The following is a 17,777-nucleotide window of genomic DNA, read 5'->3' on the forward strand; positions in this document are numbered from 1 at the left end:
TATTCCGGCTATCAATTCAGTCTGGGATCAATTTACAGAGTGTACGCGGGTGTTTCGGTCAGCGAAACGCCGGTTCCAATTCGCGCGAGCTATTTTTGCACGCTGCGGTCTGCGCAGTCTACCTGCCCGCGTAAATATACAAGCAGCGGCCGTACTGCAATTTTGAAGCCTGTCGCGCATAAATAAAGTGAACTCGAGCGTGGAAATTAATTAGCGTGCCGGCCAAGGGGCAAAGTATAGGGAAAATTCACCGGCATCGCCATTTAATTGACAAACAAATTTCATTAGCGCGTGCAAGCTACGCGTGTAAGCCCTTTCCGTCTAATTAGTACTAGTTTATTGAACGTTGACCATGCTGTTACAATTTCCCGTGCTTTAATCTTGTGAATGTAATATCGACTTTTCAATTTCTTTTTGTTACTTTACTCTTCCTTTCGACGTTTAGCCTTACGTATGTAAAATTAGAAGAAAAACGATGATTTCGATATCGAGAGAATTGACTGCAGGGTAGAATCTTATTGCAAACGAAATTCAGGTAAATTCCTAATTTTTCGCAAAATAAAAATAAAAAAGAATATACACATATACATATATATTTATGTGTGTCCATATATTTCAAATCTTGTGCAAATCAAAGTGCGAAATTACGTTTAATTATGTATTTCTAGAGAGTTTAGGATCCGACGATATTTCTCACTGATCGAATTAAGAGAAATTCCGTTGGAGCTCGTTCGCGTCGACGAATGACGAGCAGTGATCGATTGTAATACCACGGACCAGCTAAAGGGGACAGTCGGGGACATATGGAAGATTGTTGCAAAAGTATACGGCGTCAGGGTGCACATATAACGCCTTCAAATTACAGACTGGCCAAGGACCATCCATCACAACTGGGCCCATGGGACTTACGGTCTTTGCGCACCGCCCCAACGTTTAAGTCGTTAGCAATTTCCTGCACGGGACTATTTTCGGCCCCAAATTCCATATGGCCCGATAATATCCGATAATACGGTCCGACCAGGCAGATTGGAATGGAGGGGATGTTCGTTTTGTCTCGCCGATAGTCGTGTCCGGTCGTATTACCCATACGAAAGCCCCACTTTTGTAAAAATTTCACGTCCGTTCGAACTGTATCTTTATACATTGTCGACTGGCCGTTTCGCTACGATCGAGAACGGCGAGTCGCCTCCAATAACAGTAATCTCCACTGGAAACGCCTTTGTTTAAGTAATTCGACTCTAAAGATTGTAAGCTATCTCGTAAGCTTCCCTTTACGGACACGCTTCGGTTCTAATTTCCTATTACCTTCGACGAATGGAGAAATGGAATTTTCGCTGGCCGAATACGAACGAGTTCTCGATCAGGTGTTTGTATAGTTATGAGATTACATTGTATAATCGGAATTATTTGTTACCTTACTCTGATATTTTAAGTACAAACGATAGTGCTTTAATATTCTAGAATTTCAATAGTAAGATATCTTTGATATCGCTTTTTACGGCAATATTTTTATGAATACTTTGTCCCGTTTTTTCCGATTTAAATATTGTACGTGAAAATGCAATAATATTTTCGACTAATATGCATCTTTTTCGAGTTGTGCGAATTTATCGGTATAGCAGATTTCATTGCTGTAGATAGTATCGGGAAACATCACCAGATGGCAGTAGCGCACAGAACTCGAACGCTCCTCCGATAATACCTTATTACTACTATTTGTACATTGTGTATTGCATTTTATACGTCTTCTAGATAAAAGATTCGACGCAGAAACAAAGACAATTTGTACACAAACTCCCATCGAAGCTACCCAATTGGACGAGAAAAATCACTACGATAATAAACTATTGACTGACGCGAATCATTTCGCTCCGTCGTGCGTTCATTTCAAAGAAAAAAAACTGTCGGCATTTCGGTGTATCGACGAGGATCCTGCTCCCCAATGCCTGATCGAGGAAGCCCTCGCCAGAGGGACTGAGGTATGCAAAGAGTATGTATATTAAAATATTGCAAAATTCTCCAACAAAAATTCGAACGATCCGTCGGAACTTCCAATCGTGTGTTATTGAATTTGAAGAATTTAAACATTCAAAATTTATACCAATTTTTGTTATATAGATTGCTTCTCGGAGACTGTTCGTTTATACATCCACTCAAATAAGATTCCTGTTTTCAATTTGTACTCGTTTGTTAAGTATGTGAAATGCTCACCATTTTTAAATACACGCACGTAGCACGGTATTCGTCTTGCACGGCTAGCAAGTTGAACAAAAAAGAAAAAGAACAGAGAAAAAATCATCTCCGATGTATAAGAGTTTTCATAAAATACACTCGACCATTCAATTCAAATTTCGACGGAAAACAAACAACGACTTTTCCACAATATCAGCCGGCGTACCTAATGTAAATTTTCCTTTTTTGACGGAACGAAATATCCACGTCGAATCGAATCAGCGCATCGAGCAGCGGACAAAGGGGAAAATATCGTCGAACAAGGAGGCCGAGTGAGTTTATAGAGAATATATAAAAGCGGTCTGTTTCCTTCATTTTCTTTTTTTTTTATTTTTTTTTTTTTTTTTTTTTTTTTTTTTTTTTTTTTTTTTTTTTTTTTTTTTTTGTCGAAAAAGTACGATTTTTCCAGCCGGCCGGAAATTCAAGGGAAATTCGATCGCGCGAAAATATGCCAAAATTAATCGTAGCCGTGGATTAATGAAATTTTTCTCCAAACTCGTATCTACTTATACAGGGTGTAACAAACGTATTTACACGACAAAAGTGAAAGAGTGGAAGATCTCTAATGTTTAAATATTTAACCTCTTAATTTTCGAGTATCTTTGAAATCCCAATGAGAAAGGAGATACCAATATCGATTTCCGTGTCTCGCTAAATTTTGTTAATCTGAAATTTGTCCATTAGGTACGAGACGATCATATCGGAGCTGGAAGCGAAGCTGACTCGAACGAAAGAAGATCTGGAAATGGCTTTGAAGGCGAAACCAATCGCGAAAGAAAAGTACAAGAAGTAAAGTTACATAGGGAACATTCTGCTTGTATAAACGATAACGTAATTAAAAAGCGTGTTGCTTACATCGACTTCTTATCCAACACAGATTGTTAGAAAACGCGAAAGCAGAAGCACGTAAAGAGAACGAGATGTTGCAAGAAAACATCGTACGTATTTGTACCTCTGTTTTGGAAAATTTTGGTCCCCGTACAGTAGATCAGAGAAGAAGTAGTAATTACCAAATTAAATCTCGTAGAAAGTTAAATTGTCACGAGAGGATTGCGAGTAGATTACGTAAAAAGGTATATCGATATTAGAGTAACAGAGTATTTTAGAGAACGAAGACAGCGATATCGAATTCGAACTCGTGTCACGCGCTTTGCTTTTGTCAGCTGCACACGACAGTGGCGAGAATGAACAAATTGAAACGGGAATTAGCCGTGACTCGGAGGAAGCTAAAAAGTAAATGCGAGGAGCACGAGTCGATCAGCGAATGCTTCGACCAGCTGAAGCAAGAAATGGAGGCAACCGAAACGAATTTGAACAATCTAATAAGCGAAAATCTTTCCTTAAAGAGGAAGATAGATGACACGCGGGACTGGTTGCAGCACACCACGGGGAAGGAACACCATAGGGGGAATTCTCGAGACGCGTGTAAGAACAGAGAGCTGGTAAATCTGAAGAAAAAAGTGGAAGAGGATTCGGCGACCATTACTCACCTTAAAAACAAGTATTTGAAATTTGCTTAATGAAAAAGAAGTTGTTGGTATTTCGAATTGGCTACAAATTTTATTAGTAATCGCGTTATCTTCGTTTTTAGTAAACTAATAAAATAATTTAGATTAGTACGATTGGAGTCGGCGAACGCCAACAAGGGATTTTTACTGAACAGTTACAAAAGTCAGCTGACAGAGTTGACTAAAGAGAAGAATCAATTGGTATCTAAAATGAACAGCTTGGAAAACGAAGTCAGCAATGTTCGAAACAGTAACTCACAATTAAAAGCAAAGGTATATATTTCTGAAAGAAATGCTGAAGAAAACACTTTGATAAGCTTGTGCATAATATGTGCAATATTGTTTAGAATACTTTAATGAAGCTAATTAAGTTGTCTTATTAGATTTCCGTCTTAAATAATGAAAAGGATAAATTACTGTCAGACAATGAAAAATCGAAGGCGGACATAAAGGGAAAGGTAACAAGATTCGTATTACATAGTTTGGTAATTTTTGCGTAAATAAAAGTTGCGTCTGATTGGTCAGATGGAAACGCAATGTGCGAAAAAATGTGGTGAGACAGTGCAACAGGAGATTGAAGTTGTTAAAGCTAAATACGAGGAGACTATTAAGTCCACGAAAATGAAGTTGCTGGTTATTAAAGCTCAGAATATCGAATACTTAAACGCCATCAAGGTACGATATAATTTAGTTACACATACTTTCGATATTAATTTTTCAATTTCCGAAATTTCGTACGAATAGGTTTTCCCATAAATTAATTAATCAATTATATTATTGATGTAATTGATTAATTATAAAATGAGATATTATTATTAGTTTTTAAATTATGAAACTCTTGATAAGATGTTGCTTGAAATTAGGAATTTTTGAGAAAACTCTACGAACTCCAAGGAGATCGTGAAACGCAAAAGTTTTCGAACGAAAATGAGACAAGCGAAAGAGAAACTCAAGAAACTATCTGTAATATATTGAATATGACACCGGATGAATTGTCTGGCTTTATTAATGGAAAGACTAAAAATTCGGTAATCTATTGCTAAAAATTAATAGTTTGGACCGTTAGATGATGTTAAACAAAGATGAATCGTTATAGATCAACCTGTGGATGGTCGAATTAAATCGTATAATTGCGACAAATCAATTCTCTAAAGATCTATCAAAGTTTCTATTGAGAAAGGTAACGAAGAAAACAAAGACGTAACAAAGGATCAGAGAAATTTGGGGTTCCACGTGTTCTTTTCAAAATCGTTTCGCTGTATATTAATAAACAAAATGTACAATGCAATATTACTTTCGATATAATTTTCAAATAAATACAGCTCGCCCTTTCTGAAAATTCGTAGTATAAAAATCAACTGGAAACCATCACCAACCCTCGTGATACCTACTTTGGCCTTTTAGGTCTAGCTCATCATGAATTTAATCTTTTAAAACTTACACGCGACGATGAAGAACCAATACATAAATCTTTCTGAAAGAATTCTGTATTGAAAATGCTAATTGTACGTATTAAAGCAAACACCACGAGCGATGATCGTATGAATAACGATAAATAAGTATGAAAAGTAACGGAGAATCCGTAAATCACAATACGCATGATCATACAATTACTTTGAAAGATCTGTCCCGTGTCTAACCTCGACTAAACCAGCATCCAGTATCGATGCTTGCTTAGAATATTCAGACCTATTTAAATTGCCTATCAAGATTCAATAGAGAAAGACAGTGATGCGTCAAAGCGAACGGTGTCCAAAATCCTTTTCAAAAATCCGCTACTAAACTATGTAAAAGAGAATTCATTCGGCGATCAATTGTCGCTCTGCAGCTCGCTCGATCCAGTCGCGTCCGGTGCCTTCTGCAACTGTGCGCTCTGGAATCTCTCGTATCCGTTAGTCTCCCCAAAGATCTTCCTTCCTGGGATTCTCTCGTCGTCCTTTACGCTCACTTCTGTCGCGATCTGCACTGGCCAAGGCAATTTGCCCTCGTTTCTCATCGAAATCTGATTAGCTAATTTCCTCTCGTTATTCTGATCATACGGATCGTTGTTTCGAAAAGTTTCCAGCGTCGCTTTGCGACGACCCTCGTCTTCGGCATAAGGATAAGGCCTCTCCAGGAAGCTCGACCTCTTCGAGTAGTTATCATAACCATCGTAAAGGTTTCTATATCGATATCTACTAGGGTCAACGTTCCCTGGAATACGTTTGTAGCTTCCATCCCTAGAAACTGGCGTTCTAGTTCCGTCATAGGCTCTAGGATAATTTCTCAGATCCACAGGTTTTCTCACTATTTCCGGCAAGGTGGCATAGTAGATGATCCTTTTAGGTTTGGGCGTGGGTCTGCTACGGCCATATAGATCCAAGTCCTCGTCCCTGTACCGATCATAGTAATAAGAATAATCGTTGGGAACACGCATGTAGTAGTCTCTTTCCATCCTGTAACGATCCGGGTAATAGTAACTGTACCCACGGCGATAGAATAAAGGATCGTAGTCTCGATCCCTGATAGCGCTTCTGTACCATGGGACGTCGTAGTCGTCGTATCCTCTTGTAACTGGCATATCTCGTGCTTCTCGTTGTTCGTAACTCCTCCTGTGCTGGCTGGTCACAAAATCGGCTCTCGGAACGTGGTAACCTCTTGCGTTTGCTAATTCTTCGCCGTCTGCCGTTTGGTGCATCGTCTGGTCTAAGCTAGTTCTATGAGGAAACTCTATAGACAATGGTTGAGTGGACCAATTTTCTGCGGAGCTTAGACGTACTTCTCGGACGTTCTTAGTGCTCGATATTTGTTCCAGCCTCGTCTCGTTCTCTGTATCGCGGCGAATCCTCGATACGGTCTCCGTTGCTTCATTCGCAGTAGCCTTTGTCGAATCTTTGTCTTCTTCTGGACGGAGGACAGTCATCGCTAGGCCAGTTTTAAATATCTTGTCCCGGTGCTCTGCATTATTCGTTTCGCCGCGACTTTCGTATCGGTCGTAGAGCTCTTCGAACGTGGGTTCGAATCGATCGAGGTATTTCTGATTGAACACAGAGTGCGGCTTGGATATTGCAACAGTGTTGGGTTCGATAAATTTCGATTGGTCGGTTTTTAGGTTACTTTGAGCGGTTTCGAAGGGATTGAGATGACCGACCCCGCTCACGCTGCGAACTTCGAATGCGGAAGAGTCGAGTCGCGGCCACGATGGGTGATTCCAGGAATCGGTCGCGTATGGCAGGATCTGCCATGCTTTGCCGATCCCCGCCGCGCCGATTTCCGTCAACAGGCACAGTAGCGGAGATATTTGGAGCAGAAGCAGCCGCATATTCGTCTATCTGAAATTAAAGAGATGATTTCATGTAGAAGATACAAATTCGTTCCCTGATATTGAAATGCCGAACACGAGGAAAATGAGACATACAAGTGACAAACTCGATGATCAATAGGAAGATAAGATAAATAATTGTGTTCTAATGATAGAAGATAAATGATAAAAAAGAGAATGTGATTCCCATTCTTCTATGTATTTTAATTTATGAAACGCGTAACTTCTGAATGACTTGTAATAGCTTTAAATACATTTGCTGGAACTGGCCAAGCATAGAAAAAGGAGGCTTAAAAGAGAAAAAAAGGGAATAGATGACATCGTGAATTATCAATCTAAATGAACCGTGAATGTCAACCTAAGATTTCACCAAAACCCTAGTGAAACCATGAAAGCACCATGGCAGACGTTTAATGACCGTTCCGTCCGGTAAATCTGTCCGCTCAGATGAAATCGTGTCCCCGACCGCGTCGTCGATTCCCCATAACAAATATAATTTCCCAGCCGTTTCCGCAGCATTATGCGCCGAGTTCCGGACTACGCGTAGATCCGGTAGCGCGATTGTTCACTCGACTACATTTACCATAGCATCCTCCCGCGAAATCGAACTAGAATTCGACTCGACACGCGTACGCGCGCAACCACAGAAAGTTCAACGCACCAGTACTGTCAAACGATTCGAAACTTGTGAATAATCTGCCAACGATACGTATCAACCGCCAAAATTTTTCATTGCAACGATGTTTAATAACGTTGCAACGATCGCTAATTTTCAATATACATATATCATCGTAATAAAAAATGTCCACTCTTCTTAGGCTTTTATTTGTTTAACATTATACGGAAATGTATGTTTTACATGATTTAGCTTCTCTCGACGCGTGGATCCATTGGGGAAAACTGCTATATTTATGGTAATTTAATCGTTACAATAACATAACAACACGTAAAACCGACTCAAAGTTGAAAAAACATCCTGATGTATATGCTTGATACAACTCATGTGTATTGTATACGTTTCAAGCATCACCGCCCATTACTGCACCATCAACATCAATCATGTTCTACGCCACGATCATTCTTCTGCAAAAAACGATAATTAAAAGAGAAAGAGAAAGAAGAATTACTGCACAAACTTCGACAACCATGAGACTTCCGTATACATATACAACAATGAGATCACCGTGAAATTGTCTTATCTTGTTCTTTTAATCGCGAAAAATCTGTCCGTAAGTTTGTGGACCGTGTCGAACGGAACGCTATATACGAGGCAGGACGGGTTTTTGTCCGACTGTTGCACGGTTAAGAGCACGACGAGCAACACTGTTCATGGCGATAAAATGAAGGTAAAAAAATGCAACGAGGAAACAAAGGATAGAACGTCTAGACATAGCGGAACAAATCTTCGGCAGGAAGATCTTCTCCGTTAACATCGACTCCGCACAGTTACGCTCGCTCTTTTACAGTTAGCCTCGCGGACCTATCTTAATTTGTAACTACGTTTCGGTAATAAACAGAGAAGATTACTTTACGAAAACTGGCAATTACCTAACTTACACCACTATGATTCTCAAACCTGTTTTCCAAATTGTGTTACATAATATTTTATGAAATGTTGGTGTCATACAGGATGAAACGATCTCGGGCGAATCAAACGTCTTATTTTCCCTTACGCCATTCAAATTATAAAATATGCAAACTTTTTAACATTTAACTCCGCTGTCTCATTATCTCGATTCCGTCAACTGTACGTATGACAGTGAACAGTAGTTAATTGTCGGTTTCACGATGGGATTTCGAGGAGGAAATTGGATAACGGATAGGTGAGGAGTTCTGAAGTAGGATAAGAACGTAATTGTAACTCGACTTTTGATGATTTATTGCTTAACTAGCGGGATCGAGAGCGTGACTAGTGATGTAGGATACTGAGGAAAGTTAATTAAACTTAGCTTCATTACGTGGGGTAAATAAGATGTTTGATTGTAGTAGAAATTGTCACATATTTGATAAATTTTAGATTTATATATATAAGAAAAATGTATAAAAGATATGTAAGAGCATAAGACTATTTCTAAGAAAGGTAAATTATGGGTTTTTGATCAAACGTTTGAATTAATTTTGTTAAAGCATTCCCTATTTTAACCATTTAGATGTTAACTATCGAGAAACCAGTCCATTCGTATCGTATATCTCATCATTTACATAGGAACAAAATCTCCACGTTCAGGCTGTACAATTAATTGAAATTAAACGGACACACTGTAACTCTGGCACAACTATCCTTATTTCCGCAACTAATTACCATTTGTCCCATTTCATTAAAACTTTTTAATGGCCGGTAAGTAAATTGATGAAATTCCCTCGGTTCAATTTATGAGTGATGGAAATCAAAATTGCTTAAAAGTACCACTCCTCGATATCTTCAAAAATATGCAATTTCTAACCGTATAATAATCTATAAGCAGAGAAATTTCAATGAAAATTTAAGACAAAAAAGAGGTAAATTTACCTGAATTCCAGAGCGTGGCCGGCTTTCGAATGTCGTTGACTGTTCAGAGTTACCACGCTTACTACGGTCCGTGAACTACGGCTTCCCGGTTTACCCCGGCTTCGTATCTGCATACCGTGTGCTGTTGTCGCCGCTAAAACACGCTCACCCCTCTACTCGCGGACTTAACTACCGTTCTCAATTGGTTGCTGTTTTTAACTGTAGTTCTTGTTCCGAAAGATAGGTAAATGGCTTCCTCTACGATCTACAAGCCAACACAATCGAAGATGATCGTTTAACGTAGCTTATAGGAACAGGCAGGCTATGGGCACATTCACGCTCCGATCGTGTGTAGAACGCCTAAAAGGTAGAATTCTGAAAACTGTAGAACAAACGAGCGATAGTATTGCTAAAAAGACAAGTTAAAAGTACATAAATATGTAGTAAGAGGAAAGAAAAGATCTTCAACTGACAAACAAGTAATTATGTCTATCATCATTTCGTCAATGCGGTTAAGGATAGTTATATACATTTATACATTACATTCTAAGAGTTACAGTTGCATGAAACAAAGGAGAAAGTGATGGGAGCAACTTATCTGCTCATTTATCCTCTGCACGCTCGGAGATGCGCATTAACATTATCATAATCGCTCAGTTGAGCTATACTTGTATTAGTATGTTTTATCTTCTTCGTTAGTACATAAGAAGTACTTCAATATTGAAATAATCTGTGAAATCTAAGCTATATATATCCTTCAGTGTGATTATCAATAGTTTAGTTTATTCAATTCAACATATGTTATTTTCATGAAATATTTTCATGAAAACAAAAGTACGTCAAATTTTAACGAGCTATAGTTTTCGTTTTACATCTCTATACGGTAATTTGCAGGATGCAAAAAAAAAGCGGAATAGAGAGTCTGATCTGAAAATAGAATGATCTTGAATAAATTGTAAAGGACATAATAGCGCTGTCATGCGCTATGGTGCATAAACTAGGGTAAAATCAAAAGCATAGTAGAATGTAGATTGTTAACAAATAAAAATTACTCTAGGTATTATTAAAGAAATTTGTTTCACCTTCTAAAGTTTTTGATGATTGGTTTACTTTGAATATTTTGTATATTTTTGCATATCATGAGCATTGTGTACATTTCTATACATTTAAATTTTCTATGAATACAAAATAATCCACACTCTACTTCATAGTATACTCTATACGTTTAAAATTCTCCATTAGAAGCTTAAACCTATCAAAATACAGCTCCTAGGCTGTAAAATGTGAACTTTCACATGAACACATAATATCGATTTTCCGATTCAAACGTATAGACAGGTATATACTAGCATGTACCACCTTCGGCATTTGGCTGCATGGTGCAGCACTATTCCGGTAACAAAGAGAATCATAAGAGGCAGTACTCTCATTTTCTCTCTGGAATATCCTAGCCACTTTCGGCACTTGGCCGCATGGTGCAGCACTAGCTCGGGAACATAGAGAACCATAGGCGTCAGTTCTTGTTTCCTTCTAGGCGTCATTTCCTCTCTGATATATGTTTACTTTAATGTCGCTTATTCAGACGCTTGATATATTGTCGGAATAAAATTTTAGTAATGTGCAAATAATTGTGAGTAGATTAATAAAGTGTAGTAAGATATTAGATTCATGTACATAGTTTCAAGTGACATCAATCTTTATGTCTAATATATATATATATATATATATATATATGTATATCGATCTGTAAGTCAGTGTTAAAATAACAAACAAATGGCAGAAGAAGGAAAGAAGATTTCCTTCGGTTTTGCGAAATCTATTAAGAAACCTGTGTTAAAAAATGCTATTCCACAAGAAGAAAAGAAAGTTGATTACATTGAATGTCTTGATGAAAAAGGTATTAAAGTAATAGGGTGAGTTCAAAAAGTAAAATTTATAATCAAGAAACACATAACCTCAACCTAACCTATAAAAATCACCAATAGGGGAATACATATGTTTGAAAACAATCTTTTATTTCAGTGAGGAAGAAAAAAAAGATGAACCTCTAATTATTCCATTGCTAGGTTCAAAAACCTGGCACGATAGAATTGTTAATAAAATAGATGCAGACATTTTCCTTCCGAAGACAGATAAGGAAAAGGTAGAAGACACTAGTGTTAACGTGGCAAAATCAAAGCTATGTAATGGAAAATCATCGCCGGTAATATCAATAAAGAAAGAGCCAGTTGAAGATAGTGAAAATAAAGTTGTTACTTTAGAAGAGCAAGCAGCTAAAGAAATCATTGAGGAACTTAAGTCAAAGAATGAACATGAAACTAAAACAAACGATTTAACTTTACCTTTAGTAGAAGATGAATCATTAAGAGGCAAAGAACAGGTACGTTATCAGCGTATAGATGTGCAATACACAGATGTATTACATTTGCATATTATAAATACTGTTTTGTATTTTTCAGTCTACGTTAGAAGATTATGAAAAAATTCCTATTGATGCTTTTGGTGTAGCAATGTTACGGGGAATGGGATGGCAACCAGGAAAGGGAATTGGTAGAAATGAAAAGTATGAATTTTACTCTAGATTAAATTAATTATATGTGTTTAATATACCACTTATTGGAAAGTAAACAGAGACCATCATTTTTTATTTCACAATTTTTTATTCTAACTATTACAGATTAGTAGCAGCTGTCATACCAGAATTACGACCAAAAGGTATGGGTCTTGGAGCAGACAAAGTAGCATTGCAGAAAAAAAATACGGATTCCAAAAAAGAAGAGGAAGAACTTAAAATCGAGAAAGGAACATTTGTGAAAATTATAGCTGGAAAACAAAGCAATAATTATGGTCAAATAGAAGGATTCGATGATGATGCAGGAAGGCTCATAATAAAACTAGCTCTTGGTGGAGATATAATATCTGTAAATGAATTTATGGTACAGCCAGTGACTAAATCAGAATATTCAAAGAACTCAAAAGTTCTAAGTTAGTATGAAGAGTTAGTTTTTCATTAAGGGACTTTTAAGAAAATAAATTTGAATTGACATATACATATAAAGACATAACAGACATATAGAAAAACTAATTTAAGAATACCTGTAAGTGTGTTGTTGCATGCAATTTTTTAAAGGTCCCTTCTATTTTTATATGAAATATGATAAATGTAGAGGTTTTAGCTTTTAGTATTTTATGGGGTTAATTTCAGATACAAAAAAGTATGAGGAATATAAGAACAAGGAATCCAAGGGACTCGAGCAAAAGACAGATAGAAAAAGATCAATGTCCCCTGAACCCGATGACAGTGAATATGGTGACAAAAGTAGTAATAAAAGAAAGAAAATCAGAAGTACGATGCACAATAAGAACAAGTATGGTAAAATTGGGGATAAAAAATCAGAAAAACGAAAAAGGCGCTCCGAATCTAATGACGACAGTGATAGTGATTCTGAAAAGAAGAGACGGAGAGAAAGAAGTAATTCTAACAGTAGCGATTCTTATAAATCAAAAAGATTGAAGAAGTCAAAGAAACATAAGAAACACGATTGCTCATCTGAAAGATCAAGTAAAAAACATAAAAAGAAAGACAAAGAAAGAGAAAAAGTTAGAGATAAGAAATCCAGAGATTATGCAGACAGAAAGAAACACAAAAGACGAGAAAGATCAAGATCTCGATCGTTTAGTAGGCAGTAATATTTTCCAGGAACATATTCGGTCATTTTACTTTCAAGATAAATTGTACAATTTTATTTATACACATTTTATAATAAAATGTATTTTTACAAATGTATATTTCTTTTCTTACCCTTAACTGGAAATTACATTTAATTATAATATGTAATAATGTTTACAATTACATCAAAATTAATGTCCTAAACTTTATCAAGAATTATTAAAAATCCCCGCGTATTGCTTACGTAATATTGATATTGAGTAGTACCGTACATAACCTCAAAGAACATTATGATACTTACGAACATCGCTAAACAAGTAGTGCGCACGATGTCGAGTAAGTATTTACAGATAAAAAGTATGGGAAATATATAACCGAATGTATTTAACTTCTCCAACATTTTAGCATTTCGCTTGGCGTTGGTACAACTTGAAGTAAATGAAGTAAAAAGCAAAAATATAGAGCGGGCAGTTTCCTACATTTCAAGCGCGAAAGAGCACAATGCCGATATTATCGCTCTTCCTGAATGCTTTAATTCACCATATGGAATACGTAATAATTTGTTTCTTTTTCCAATAATTTATTATGTGTGTAACAACAATATAGAAAAAAGTAAAAGTAGACAAATTACCTTATCGGTTATACTTCCATAAAGATTGTAAATTGAATCGAGAATATAGGATTTTCCTATTTTTATGATTATCGTGATTTTTGTATAAATATATTTTTTAAGATACTAATAATTAGATACTTATAAATTAATATTATCAATTATTTTGTATTTATAATTCCGCCTGTAGTATAAGCGTTAATTAAAAACTAACTGTATGTTTCAAAAAGTACTAGCAAAGTCGTTGAGTAACAAGTCACTGATACTAACACAAATAGCATGATCGTAATTAAATATTTCTAAATATTCATTTTTTACCTTGAACCTGTAGGAACAATTTATTATATATACTATTATCTAAGTAATTACATATTTAAGTAAGTCGAAATATAAAACTTAGTTATTTTAATAATTTAAAAAATAAAAAATTGACAAAAATTTCAATTTAATTTATGATTGAAACAAAGGACAGTTATTTTTCATTAATTAAAATATTGCAATGCAGAATATTTTCCAAAATACGCCGAGAGTATTCCTGATGGTGAAACGAGCGTTGCTTTATCGAAGGCAGCTAAAGAAAACAGCATTTATGTAGTTGGTGGTACGATACCTGAAATAGAGGGCGATAAATTGTACAATACCTGTACTATTTGGGGTCCCGATGGAGCTTTGATAGCAAAACACCGGAAGGTAAGTAATATATCCCTTTGTGGCTTTGAAATTGAAAATATTGGGGTGAAGAAAGTAACTCTATCTAGGAATAATTTAGGAATATACATATGTACATACGTGTACAATAACCAATTCTATTAATTTACGGTTTATAAAATACGTTATGATACGAGAAACATACATTTTTGTCGTAATGTGTAATATAAATTTTTCACATACGAAAAACTTACTTTTTCTTAAAGAATATTCCTTCTCAAATATTATTAAATGATAAGATTTTTAAATAAAAGAAAATGATAAAAACGCTGTCAGTTATTAAATAAAAAATAGTTAAAGTTTAGAAGTTGGTAACTTTGATATTAAATTACAAAAGTTGCAGCAACAGAATTAGCCACTATATTTTTATGTTATTAGGTACATCTATTCGATATCGACATTCCTAATAAGATTACTTTCCGAGAGAGTGATTCACTCAATCCTGGTAACTCTCTAACTATGTTTGATGTGAAGGGCTGCAAAATAGGTATTGGCATTTGCTATGATATTAGGTTCGAGGAAATGGCACGCATTTATCGGAACAAAGGTACATTAACTTAATCCAACAATACTTAACTAGCAGAAAATTAAATATCTTTCTTAAATATATTCTATATAAAATTAATATAATCTGTAACTTTGTATAAAAAGGAGCTTAATTAAAAAAACCAGTATATTTGCTGAAAATGAAATAAATAAAAGAATTAGAAGCACGACAAGAGGATTGTTCTCGCATATTCATAAATTATGGAACGTGGATCGTGCAACTTCGAAGTTAACTGGTATTCAGTGGCTTCATATTTCCCATTTCTCTGGATTAGGTTGCCAAATGCTGATGTATCCAGCGGCATTCAATATGACCACTGGACCACTGCACTGGTCATTACTTCAGCGTTCCAGAGCGAACGACAATCAATTATACGTCGCCTGTATATCACCGGCTCGTGTTCCTTCAGCAAGTTACGTCGCATGGGGACATACACAGTTGACCAATCCCTGGGGAAAGATCCTTTACGATTTGGAAACTCAAGAGAATATGGTGGTCACCGATATCGGTAATTTCCAGCTTAAAATTAAAAGCGAGAGATCCATGATGTAGTTAATTTTTAGTCTCGTTAATTTATCGATTTAGCCATCTCCCTCTGTATTTGTCGAATTTATAAGTAATACTAGAAAGTATTGCTTATTACTTCGTATGTTTCTTTCTTCTTTCAGATCTGAAAGTTGTTGAGGAAGTAAGGGCTCAAATACCTACATTTTCTCAGAGACGTACAGATTTGTACGATACTGTCTGGAAGAAGGAGTAATTCTACACTGAAACAGAAAATGTTTTTTTTATAATATTTCTACCACAATACCCTCTTTTTATGAATTATTACTAATTACTTATCATTTGTACTAAATGAATGACTCAATTAAAAAAACCAAAACGTTATAAATAATAATCTGTGTATCTTGTGTACCAATATGTAATTGGATATTGCAATAATATAGGAATGTGCTTGATCAGGGATATAATAAAGGACACGTGAAGACTATATCCTTTTAAATATCTTTAATATCGATCAAATAAATTATTATAATCCATAATAATTACTCATACATTATCATACATCATAAATCACACACAAAATATTTACGTTAACATTTAAATATTTAACATTTAGATAGATTAACACGTATCTCTTTTGTAACATGTAAACATTAATTCGAAGTTACTAGCTTAGAGAAATTGGTCGATTAATACCTATAGATCGCCTGTCATGATGGAAGGCTTAAAGAGGGCAAAAACGTGACAGTATCGCTAATATAATGAGAGCTTTTCTTCTTTCTTGTACCTGTTTGCTTTTTAGGATATCTTATAATTACAATAAGTAGTTTCAACTTCTTTGCCCACGCTTTTAACGTATTCGAGACCGAAAGAAATTTATATCAGTCAGTAAGCAAGGATATAATATACATATTTTACAAATAATTTATGTAGTAATGTATATATCATGTTAATTTCTATATTTCACATATTTTCAAAATAGAATTATTATATATATATATATATAACTGTACATAATGCATTATGGTATAACATAGTATATAATTTTATATTTTAAAAATATGAGGCATAAAATTTAAGATTACCATCGATTTAAAATTAAAGTATGAAAAGAGAGGGAAAAACACAAAATTATTCTAGTCAAACATTCAGATCGTACCGACACCTAGGGATTGTCTTACAATTAAATCTCGATCTCGAATGGATTAAAATGAAATACATACTTGCAGCTTCAACATCTTCAATATCAATTCAGGAAATTCAAACTTTACAAATAAAAGCGACCTGTTCCCCTTTCCACGACAGACTCTCGTACCATACCCGCTCTTATCCAGGCTTATACTTGAATGCGTCTATTTACAATTTAAATTTACCCGGACCATCCGCTGAATCTGCAACCCTTTATAAATATATAATGAACCCAGAACATGTGCCTGTGCCCCTAACATCGACGTTAGTGATGTTCATACCGGGACCTTCGTACAACGCCAATTTGTAACGCGTAAACATCGATTCTTCCAAGGGTCACGGCTTTATGGGGTTAAATCCTTTAGAATAATTAAAGTGATACTAATGATATGGAATTTTGTACAAAGATTTAATATGTCCATAAAATAGAAAATTTCGTGCTCTCCTATTTTATATTAATTATAAATTAAAAGGTTTTATACGTGTTATTTATAGATTTAATAAATTTTTAAAATTCCATGAAAACATATTCTGAAACACATTAGAAGATTTTTCTTTGATTTACAGCGGATGCTCCGAGTATAAACAGACGATAAATAGAATTTCAGACTATTGTCGTGGCGTAATTCACATGGGACATTAAGCTCGAATTTGACTTAAACGTTACGATTGTGGTGAATAATTACTATATGTACCCTGTACAACGAGCAGAGAATCTTAAATTATTAACGGCAAATCCATTTGACATAAAAGAATCTAAGAATATAGAATTTGTGCGAGGACAGCGATTATACAAGACTCTTACGAATCTTGAATATTATATTAATTAACAAGTTTCAACATCGTCTATGACATCGAGATTCTATAACATTAATATCTTAAAATGTTCCTGGAGAAAAGCGGAACATATATAGCTAAAACTTCCAGTGGGCCAGCACGTAAATTGTTGATAAAGGTATTGTTAGTGTTGACTGTCTGTAATCGATATTTGCTGAGTGAAGTTGTGTGTTCTGTGAATCTG

The 17,777-nt window shown here is 35.5% G+C and overlaps 4 protein-coding genes across 9 annotated transcripts in view; 3 read left to right on the forward strand and 1 right to left on the reverse strand.

Annotated features, from left to right (window-relative positions):
* Positions 1 to 4,991, forward strand: part of LOC122568276 (protein MLP1-like) — a 64,764-nt gene extending 59,773 nt beyond the window's left edge. The window contains exons 4-13 of the mRNA XM_043727841.1: positions 1,753 to 1,979; positions 2,455 to 2,504; positions 2,917 to 3,021; positions 3,110 to 3,305; positions 3,396 to 3,733; positions 3,845 to 4,013; positions 4,124 to 4,198; positions 4,266 to 4,415; positions 4,604 to 4,768; positions 4,837 to 4,991. Coding sequence (XP_043583776.1) covers positions 1,753 to 1,979; positions 2,455 to 2,504; positions 2,917 to 3,021; positions 3,110 to 3,305; positions 3,396 to 3,733; positions 3,845 to 4,013; positions 4,124 to 4,198; positions 4,266 to 4,415; positions 4,604 to 4,768; positions 4,837 to 4,944 — 1,583 coding nt within the window. The 3' untranslated portion in view covers positions 4,945 to 4,991. The remainder of the gene's footprint in view (positions 1 to 1,752; positions 1,980 to 2,454; positions 2,505 to 2,916; positions 3,022 to 3,109; positions 3,306 to 3,395; positions 3,734 to 3,844; positions 4,014 to 4,123; positions 4,199 to 4,265; positions 4,416 to 4,603; positions 4,769 to 4,836) is intronic.
* A 47-nt stretch (positions 4,992 to 5,038) lies between these two features.
* On the reverse strand, positions 5,039 to 10,873 carry LOC122568277. 5 transcript variants are annotated; one of them, XM_043727845.1, is made up of 4 exons: positions 10,612 to 10,873; positions 9,551 to 10,456; positions 9,344 to 9,496; positions 5,039 to 7,051 (listed from the first exon to the last, which is right to left on the reverse strand). In XM_043727845.1, the coding sequence occupies exon 4, from the start codon at positions 7,039 to 7,041 to the stop codon at positions 5,551 to 5,553; it is 1,491 nt and encodes a 496-aa protein (XP_043583780.1). In that variant the 5' UTR covers positions 7,042 to 7,051; positions 9,344 to 9,496; positions 9,551 to 10,456; positions 10,612 to 10,873; the 3' UTR covers positions 5,039 to 5,550. The 5 variants fall into 5 exon arrangements, with proteins under 5 accessions (XP_043583780.1, XP_043583782.1, XP_043583779.1 ...); XM_043727844.1 differs by lacking the exon at positions 9,344 to 9,496 and having other exon boundaries at positions 5,040 to 7,051; positions 9,551 to 9,794; positions 10,073 to 10,456; XM_043727843.1 differs by lacking the exon at positions 9,344 to 9,496 and having other exon boundaries at positions 5,040 to 7,051; positions 9,551 to 9,911; positions 10,073 to 10,456.
* Positions 10,874 to 11,055: 182 nt separating this feature from the next.
* LOC122568252 (G-patch domain and KOW motifs-containing protein) lies at positions 11,056 to 13,312 on the forward strand. The gene is made up of 5 exons (XM_043727799.1): positions 11,056 to 11,442; positions 11,552 to 11,909; positions 11,989 to 12,092; positions 12,207 to 12,514; positions 12,735 to 13,312. The coding sequence occupies exons 1-5, from the start codon at positions 11,303 to 11,305 to the stop codon at positions 13,217 to 13,219; spliced, it is 1,395 nt and encodes a 464-aa protein (XP_043583734.1). The 5' UTR covers positions 11,056 to 11,302; the 3' UTR covers positions 13,220 to 13,312.
* A 134-nt stretch (positions 13,313 to 13,446) lies between these two features.
* On the forward strand, positions 13,447 to 16,055 carry LOC122568253 (omega-amidase NIT2). 2 transcript variants are annotated; one of them, XM_043727800.1, is made up of 6 exons: positions 13,447 to 13,535; positions 13,605 to 13,751; positions 14,315 to 14,499; positions 14,896 to 15,064; positions 15,339 to 15,572; positions 15,733 to 16,055. In XM_043727800.1, the coding sequence occupies exons 1-6, from the start codon at positions 13,490 to 13,492 to the stop codon at positions 15,822 to 15,824; spliced, it is 873 nt and encodes a 290-aa protein (XP_043583735.1). In that variant the 5' UTR covers positions 13,447 to 13,489; the 3' UTR covers positions 15,825 to 16,055. The 2 variants fall into 2 exon arrangements, with proteins under 2 accessions (XP_043583735.1, XP_043583736.1); XM_043727801.1 differs by lacking the exon at positions 13,605 to 13,751 and having other exon boundaries at positions 13,461 to 13,535.
* The last annotated feature ends 1,722 nt before the right edge of the window (positions 16,056 to 17,777 follow it).

The sequence above is a fragment of the Bombus pyrosoma genome, linkage group LG6, assembly GCF_014825855.1.
Source record: "Bombus pyrosoma isolate SC7728 linkage group LG6, ASM1482585v1, whole genome shotgun sequence".
NCBI lineage: Eukaryota > Metazoa > Arthropoda > Insecta > Hymenoptera > Apidae > Bombus > Bombus pyrosoma.

Excerpts from the sequence above, each read along its gene's own strand:
- LOC122568277 (XM_043727847.1), bottom strand. The coding sequence starts at position 7,041 with ATGCGGCTGCTTCTGCTCCAAATATCTCCGCTACTGTGCCTGTTGACG.
- LOC122568252 (XM_043727799.1), top strand. The coding sequence starts at position 11,303 with ATGGCAGAAGAAGGAAAGAAGATTTCCTTCGGTTTTGCGAAATCTATT. Across the intron at positions 11,443-11,551 it reads AAAGGTATTAAAGTAATAGG|TGAGGAAGAAAAAAAAGATG; the intron begins GTGAGTTCAAAA and ends CTTTTATTTCAG. Across the intron at positions 12,093-12,206 it reads GGAATTGGTAGAAATGAAAA|ATTAGTAGCAGCTGTCATAC; the intron begins GTATGAATTTTA and ends TAACTATTACAG.
- LOC122568253 (XM_043727800.1), top strand. The coding sequence starts at position 13,490 with ATGATACTTACGAACATCGCTAAACAAGTAGTGCGCACGATGTCGA. Across the intron at positions 15,065-15,338 it reads ACGCATTTATCGGAACAAAG|GTTGCCAAATGCTGATGTAT; the intron begins GTACATTAACTT and ends TCTCTGGATTAG. Across the intron at positions 15,573-15,732 it reads TATGGTGGTCACCGATATCG|ATCTGAAAGTTGTTGAGGAA; the intron begins GTAATTTCCAGC and ends TTCTTCTTTCAG.